The 8,317-nt window shown below is 49.2% G+C and overlaps 1 protein-coding gene across 1 annotated transcript in view; it reads left to right on the top strand.

The window, feature by feature from the left end:
- Positions 1–7,758: 7,758 nt before the first annotated feature.
- LOC144820295 (calcium uniporter regulatory subunit MCUb, mitochondrial-like) overlaps positions 7,759–8,317 on the top strand; it is a 290,551-nt gene continuing 289,992 nt past the window's right edge. The window contains exon 1 of the mRNA XM_078677877.1: positions 7,759–8,069. Within this exon, the coding sequence (XP_078534003.1) occupies positions 7,974–8,069 (96 nt within the window). The 5' untranslated portion in view covers positions 7,759–7,973. The remainder of the gene's footprint in view (positions 8,070–8,317) is intronic.

Here is an 8,317-nt window from a genome sequence, read left to right as displayed (position 1 = left end):
GTAGGGCTAGATTTTTGAGGAGGGGGTATCAGTCTGAAGTACTAGATAAAGCCATGTGTAGAGCCAATACGATTGGAAGAGGGCGACCTGAAAGGTCGCCTGAGCATTTGTCTTCCACACCACATGATGAGACTAGACTGATATTAACCTATAGCAATCAACATCTGGCTATTCGCAGAATTATACGCAGGAATTGGTTTTTTAGGGCTCGGACTCCTCCCCACTGTAAGTGGGGGAGGAGTTTCGAGATCCTAATGTTATAAGAAAAAAAAGAAGAAGTATCCTTAGGGCCTTGGCGAGAGGAATTCCACACATTCCTTAGCGTTTTCTGTCATCTGGCCAGTGATTCGTCTTCCTTGTGTTTTCGTTTTAATAGGCTTGAAGTGATAGGGTAAATGTAGTTTTGTTCCGCCATTTTGGGCATATTTCGTTCGTGCTCGCGCAAAGAAGTACATTAATTATAATTAGGAGCTGTCAGGGTGCCTCCGTAAGTGAATCCAGATGTCCGGGCACGTTCACCATTCAGCAGCGCTCAGCGCGCAGCTCCCTTTGTTTGATTTCGTAGTCGTTTTAGTTAAGCAGCTTGAAAAAATTTCACAGTGCACTTTCGTTTAAGTACGACTTCAGGCAACAGTGTGCCTTTGTTAATTGTATTCACAGTATTATTTTATTTGTTTCTTCTCCAAATAATGCGTGCCATGATAGTGCTTTCCCCGGTGAAATGTAAAATTAATATTACGTATGGATCGGTTTCACTTCGCAACACACAGCAACCCTTTAGCTACCCTCATGCATTCTGCAAATGCATACATATTGTACCAAATAATGGGTTGCAAGATAACACTCACTGAAAACAATTTGAGCATGATAAACCAACCATCTCTTCTAAAAGCCTGGTATGACTAGACAGCTACCTTTCACCAGCCAGAATTGCCTATATGCGTGCTGTTTCCAAGCCAGGTTTATACTGACATTGCGGCCAAACAAATGACAGCAGAACACATTATGATCTGCAGGAAACAAGTCTAGCCCACGATAATCAGCGCATTCGTAAACAAACAATATATGAAACACAAAGTATAATCCTGGTATAGGTGACTCGGGAAGTCAAAATAGAAGAGCTCAACACAGATGCGAACTGTTAAGACCCATCCTCACAAGCACCTTGTGCAAAACGAGGCTAACACGATATTTAATTATGCATGTAACTTGAGTTTCCGAGAGGGGAGTGCGCGCGCAAGCCTCCACTGATCTACTGCTTCCGATGGTGTCTGCCATCTGTGCTGTGTAAATCAAGGCTCAGACAACAGGCAACGCGGGAGGGGGCACCTCTGTAAACATTACGTGCTGGATGAGGCAGCCACATCCAATGTGGAGGAGGAGCCCCACCTCTGTAAACAGAACGTAAATGAGGCTACCGCAAACCAACGGAGAGAAATGAAGGACCCTTCTTAACCCCCAATATTTTAAACACTGTGTTTAAAGGGTGCATATGCAAAACCTACCAGGAGGGATAATCCTGAGCCGGTAATCTCAAGGCTCCCAAGCGAACATACTGTGCACGGCACCCGTCTGTCGTTTACGTTAAAGAGCAGCGCTACGGTGCTGTTGGGGGCAGAGTGCTGTTGAGTGCAGAGTGCTGTGTGCTGTTGAGTGCAGAGTGTTGTGTGCTGTTGAGTGCAGAGTGCTGTGTGCTGTTGAGTGCAGAGTGGTGTGTGCTGTTGGGTGCAGAGTGCAGTGCTGTGTGCTGTGAGTGCTGTGTGCTGTTGAGTGCTGTGTGCTGTTGAGTGCTGTGTGCTGTTGAGTGCTGGTTGCTGTTGAGTGCTGTGTGCTGTTGAGGGCAGAGTGCTATTGAGGGCAGAGTGCTATTGAGGGCAGAGTGCTATTGAGGGCAGAGTGCTGTTGAGGGCAGAGTGCTGTTGAGGGCAGAGTGCTGTGTGCTGTTGAGTGCTGTGTGCTGTTGAGTGCTGTGTGCTGTTGAGTGCTGTGTGCAGTTGAGTGTTGTGTGCTGTTGATGGCAGAGTGCTGTTGTGGGCAGAGTGCTGTTGTGGGCAGAGTGCTGTTGAGTGCAGAGTGCTGTTGAGGGCAGAGTGCTATTGAGGGCAGAGTGCTGTTGAGGGCAGAGTGCTGTGTGCTGTTGAGTGCTGTGTGCTATTGAGTGCTGTGTGCTGTTGAGTGCTGTGTGCAGTTGAGTGTTGTGTGCTGTTGTGGGCAGAGTGCTGTTGTGGGCAGAGTGCTGTTGAGGGCAGAGTGCTGTTGAGGGCAGAGTGCTGTTGAGGGCAGAGTGCTATTGAGGGCAGAGTGCTGTTGAGGGCAGAGTGCTGTGTGCTGTTGAGTGCTGTGTGCTGTTGAGGGCAGAGTGCTGTTGAGGGCAGAGTGCTATTGAGGGCAGAGTGCTATTGAGGGCAGAGTGCTGTTGAGGGCAGAGTGCTGTGTGCTGTTGAGTGCTGTGTGCTGTTGAGTGCTGTGTGCTGTTGAGTGCTGTTATGTGCTGGGTGCTGATGAGTGCTGTGTGCTGTTGAGGGCAGAGTGCTGTTGAGGGCAGAGTGATGTTGGGGGCAGAGTGCTGTTGGGGGCAGAGTGCTGTTGGGGGCAGAGTGCTGTTGAGGGCAGAGTGCTGTTGAGGGCAGAGTGCTGTTGAGGGCAGAGTGCTGTTGAGGCCAGAGTGCTGTTGAGGCCAGAGTGCTGTTGAGGCCAGAGTGCTGTTGAGTGCAGAGTGCTGTTGAGTGCAGAGTGCTGTTGAGTGCAGAGTGCTGTTGAGTGCTGTTGAGTGCAGAGTGCTGTGTGCTGTTGAGTGCAGAGTGCTGTTGAGTGCTGTTGAGTGCAGAGTGCTGTGTGCTGTTGAGTGCTGTGTGCTGTTGGGTGCTGTGTGCTGTTGAGTGCTGTGTGCTGTTGAGGGCAGAGTGCTGTTGAGGGCAGAGTGCTGTTGAGGGCATAGGGCAGTTGAGTGCTGTTGAGTGCTGAGTGCAGTTGAGTGCAGAGTGATGTGTGCTGTTGATAGTGTGTGCTGTGTGCTGGTGAGTGCTGTGTGATGTTGAGGGCAGACTGCTGTTGGGGGCAGAGTGCTGTTGGGGGCAGAGTGCTGTTGGGGGCAGAGTGCTGTTGGGGGCAGAGTGCTGTTGGGGGCAGAGTGCTTTTGGGGGCAGAGTGTTGTTGGGGGCAGAGTGCAGTTGGGGGCAGAGTGCTGTTGAGTGCAGAGTGCTGTTGAATGCAGAGTGCTGTTGAGTGCAGTGTGCTGTTGAGTGCTGTTGAGTGCAGAGTGCTGTTGAGTGCAGAGTGCTGTTGAGTGCAGAGTGCTGTTGAGTGCAGAATGCTGTTGAGTGCAGAGTGCTGTTGAGTGCAGAGTGCAGAATGCTGCTGAGTGCAGAGTGCAGAATCCTGTTGAGTGCAGAGTGCAGAATGCTGTTGAGTGCAGAGTGCTGTTAAGTGCTGTTGAGGGCAGAGTGCTGTTAAGTGCTGTTGAGGGCAGAGTGCTGTCTAGGGCAGAGGGCTGTTGAGGGCAGAGTGCTGTTGCGGACAGAGTGCTGTTGAGGGCAGAGTGCTGTTGAGTGCAGTGCTGTGTGTTGTTGAGTGCTGTGTGCTGTTGAGGGCAGAGTGATGTGTGCTGTTGAGGGCAGAGTGCTGTGTGCTGTTGAGGGCAGAGTGCTGTGTGCTGTTGAGGGCAAAGTGCTGTGTGCTGTTGAGTGCTGTGTGCTGTTGAGGGCCGAGTGCTGTGTGCTGTTGAGGGCAGAGTGCTGTGTGCTGTTGAGGGCCGAGTGCTGTGTGCTGTTGAGGGCAGAGTGCTGTGTGCTGTTGAGGGCAGAGTGCTGTGTGCTGTTGAGGGCAGAGTGCTGTGTACTGTTGAGGGCAGAGTGCTGTTGAGTGCTGTTGATTGCAGAGTGCTGTTGAGGGCAGAGTGCTGTTGAGGGCAGAGTGTTGTTGAGTGCTGTGTGCTGCTGAGTGTGTGACTATGTGACAGTGTGTGACTATGCAGGGTGACATTGGGAGTGTGCGGGTGAGCAGTGTGTGAATGTTACGGGGCAGTGTGTGAGTGTGCAGAAAACACCACACACACATACACCACACACACATAACGCACACACAAACCACACACCTCAGTCTCTCAACACCACACACTTGTCACCACTCAACACAACACACTCACCACCACACTCACTCCCCAGGCTCACCCCCACAGACTCACCAGCACACACTCACCAGCACACAGAAAACAACACACACAACAACACACCCCCAGCCGTCAATGAATGCTTTCACCATGCACAAACACCAACAGCCATCATCCATCTGTGCACGCTTTTACCAAGCACACACCCACCAGCCGTCAGTGCACCCTTCCACCAGGCACACACACCTCCAGCCGGCAGTGCACTTTTCCACCAAGCAATCGCAGTATGGTACACTTTACTTTTAAACATATTCATATAAAGCACAGCATGCCACCATTGGTAAAATTACAATTCAACCAACATACTTCCACTACACACCACATGCACACACTCCATAACACATGGCAAAAAGACATTGGCATTTACAATGCCATTAGCTCAAACTCAAATAAATCCGAGCCCGATTGCATTTCTAATGCTTGTTATTTCTAGTGATCAATTCTTAGGACCACAACTGCGCAACCCTCCCTGCATCACCTATAGAAAATCTAGGCCCATGAGTGACAGTTTGGTTTCCAGTAGTCCTGAAGTCAGAGTAGCAGGAAACTGGCTATCTGGCAGTAAAGGGTTCCTCAAGTGCTCGGTTTGCAAGGCGTGCAAAAATGGTATTAACAAAAGTGAGTACTTGATTCCCTTTAGTGATACACCGGTTTGCATCCAATCTAAGTTGACTTGCAAAACTGAGTACGCGGTGTATGTGCTGGAGTGTCCGTGCGGCCTACGTTATGAATAACTTTACGTTTTTTTTGGCGCATGTGATAAGATCAACAGGGTGGGCGGGGGACAGTAAAGAATCAGCTGGGATAATCACGTACGGTGTAGAGGGTGAAAGCATGGAATAACATGCTGTGGATTGGATGTATTCACCGGGTTTTGTTTACTGAGGCATTATGGTGGGTGTAGTAAGTCAGAGGGGAGGTTAATGATAGGTTGGGACACACAAGGAAGAAAAGGCGGGGCATTACCTAAGGAGTTAAATCCGTGGAAGAAGACGGCGTTCTGTTAAACGCCGCCATCGTGTGTGAAATGGAACTTAATGTTACAGGTATGGAAATGAGAGGGAGTAAATCTTGGGTGAGGAATTAGGGCAGACAAAACGAGAACCACGGGGTTGGTACATTGGGCTCCGTTTGTGAGGTTATGGAGGGTTTAACATCGTGACAAGGGACTGTGTTAGGGGATTCATTTAAATCGTATGACGGAAGCACTTCTGCTCCGTTTTTCTGAGGGGAGCGCCAAAAATCTTAAAAATCTTTATAACCACGGGGAGATTTTAAAAGCAGTATAGTTATGTGACTGGGTTATGAATTGCATTTAACTGTAGTCATTTAAGCAACAATGTTTATAGCAACGTTTTTATTTATTCTTACAGTGGACCCCTGAGGAAGAACTTTGAAAAGTTTGAAATGCATTGGGTGACATCATCATTGTATAATAAGGATGTTATATGTTCGACGCGTGCCCGGAAAAAGGCCTGTGGTGGCATATCCGTGGTATGAGAAGTGTCATAAAACATTTGGCCAATCATGTGTGGATACTACATTGGAATTAAAGAACTAATATAACCTAAAAATATGGAGTAAAATTTATTTATTAATTAAAAGAATTGAGAAAAGGAAATTAAATATATACAACTTTCAACGATTCATCGCTGTGCGTCTGGATTTGGGGTGTAGTGACGCCCCATCCCCTTATCGTTTTGTCAACTTCCACGTGGCTAAGGGCGGACCACGTCATCCAGGGAGCACGCAAAAAAGGTTTAAATTGTGGAATAATCGGAACACAACGATTTAACAGCCAAAAACAGAGTGTGCACGGCAACTTCCGCTTGTAGGTAGCACGAAATTACCAGTACATAAAAGGATACTCCAGCACCTCAGGGCCATTACCAATGGCACGATGGCTTGTAATGACATTACAAGCCATCGTGCCATTGACGAGGACAGCAAACTGTTGCTGAGTCCAGCTTTCTTTTATGAAATAGAGCCGGCTCTATCAAGGGACCAGAAGTCCTGACCCCTGGGCGCTCAATACTACTTGGAAAGCATGGGTCACTTAACCCCCTCCAATTGCTTTAAAATGGCCCATGTTGCCGATTAAGTGTATTGGTTTTTAAAAATCAGCACATTGTCAGCGGTTATCTCGCTGTACTCTCCTTTGGCTGCAGCAAGTGCCATTAATTTAATACTGGCCGACACTGTTTTTCCCAGGCAAATGTTATGCTTTAGTCCTGATGATGATCCCGATAATTAATGAGCATGGGATCGAGACGTCGACACTTGTAAATAGCGCCACAGTCTTCCATTGTGTCTAACTATTGTGGTACCTATTTTTGGTTAAACTCGCTGCAGAGTGCAATACATGCGAGTTACCACAGCTCAAAGTCTTTGCCTGTATTTATTTTACCTTGTTTTGTTTGAACGTTGTGTATTGTTTTCCACACTTCCTTCCCAATAGAGGGTACAGGCTTGTGCCCTATCATAGAAACTGTGTTTCAGAAATTGCTGATTATATTCCTAACTATTGTTGAATAAAACTCCACGTCCGGCTGGACAGTGGATTCATATAGTAACCCATTGTGGCCTATATTGTATTTTTGTTTTTCATTCTTCAGTCTGCTAAGGACCATTGTTCCTCTTAAAAGAGCCATACACTTACAGGCATTCCAGGTGCGGGGTGGGCTCCTGATCACCTCTTTCTCTCCACTGGCTTCTCACATGGCCCGCAGGTGTTCAGGCGCTTCCTACGCCTGCTAGCAGGGAGTCCCCTCAATACGGGCTGCTCTCTCCCCCATCCTCCACCAACAAGGCGGCTACACACGCGGGTCCAACCGGCTCGTCCCCAATGTAATACCATGCATAGATAGTAATGACACAGACTCAGGTAGTTAGTGGGTAGAACTGGCCCAGGGCACGTGCGCCCGGCCCCTTTTATTATCAGGGTCACATGTCCTGTGACGCATGTGCTGGATGGGTATAGGCTGGGATGTAAGCTAGCCCTCGGGGAGTGGCTGGCACAGCAAAGACTAGAACAGTGACCTGCAAGTCACTACAAACACCATTCTACTACAGGTGAGCTCAATTCCTCTTCATAAGGTTTCAATTTTATGCAGATAGCTCAGTGGGTTAGCTCCTTTGTCCCAGAGATCCTCTTGTTACTTGCAGTTCATAAGTTACTGTGTTAATATAGCATGGTGAACTATGAACCAGCATTAATGAGCTGGATGCACACTGAAAGGCATGCGTTTAGATTGAAATTTGCTGGGTTTTTTTTTCCAATCGTTAATTATTTTAAGGGTAGTAGCGAAGTCTTATCAGTTCGGACAACTCCAGCCGCTGCGTTACGTTTTAAAAAGTAGTTAGAGAAACATGAACAACGATTTTACAAAGAGTTCCAGCAATGTAATGAATAAATTGCAAGCCACCTATTCAGCTTCCTACATGTTCTGCACAAGGAAACGCATTAAACTCCATGAGTTGACGTTGGCAACGGCGCACAATATTCTGAGAAAAAACGTGCATTGCTTGCTCTGATCTTCGCATATTCTACCCTACCGGGCTCTGGGACATTGGTGTCGGCCAAGGTTAAAATCTCTCGCTGGAGAGACGCCGCCTCCCCTTTAAACCAGCTGGCGGTGTGAGGAAGGGGGGCGGGCCGGAGGAGGAGTGCCTGGCTGGCTGGTCCGTGAGGCAGCGGTGTGAGTGGCGCGAGCGGGGTCCCGGGCTGGTAGGCAGCGGCGTGGACAGACAGACAGACACGGAGAGGAGCGGGCCCGCCGCATGAGCGGCCGCGGATCGGACTTGGATGATGGTGTCCTTGGCAGCGGGGCTCTGGTTCCGGGCTCTGCCCCGCCGAGCCTGCGGGATCCTGGCAGCCGGGAGGACGTGCTCGGACCCCCAGGTGAGTGCATCGAGCCAGGTGCACCTGGCTGGGCTGCACGTGCCGGAGCCGCGCGTGCTGCGGACAACCCTGTCCTCGAGACGGACGCACGGCGCCTCGCGCCGGAAAGTTTGCTGCTGTAATCTGAGAAGATCTGGTGTCCTGCTCTAGAGGTCTCTTTCTACATTATCTCAGTGGAAAGATAACTTCGCCGCTCCTGTCCAGTGTGTTTGCAGACCAAACGTCGAGGAGGGCTCCTTGCATCTCTC

This window comes from Lissotriton helveticus, chromosome 2_1, assembly GCF_964261635.1.
Source record: "Lissotriton helveticus chromosome 2_1, aLisHel1.1, whole genome shotgun sequence".
Lineage (NCBI taxonomy): Eukaryota > Metazoa > Chordata > Amphibia > Caudata > Salamandridae > Lissotriton > Lissotriton helveticus.
Note: the sequence above shows the minus strand (reverse complement) of the source record. Positions and strands in the feature narration are given on the sequence as shown.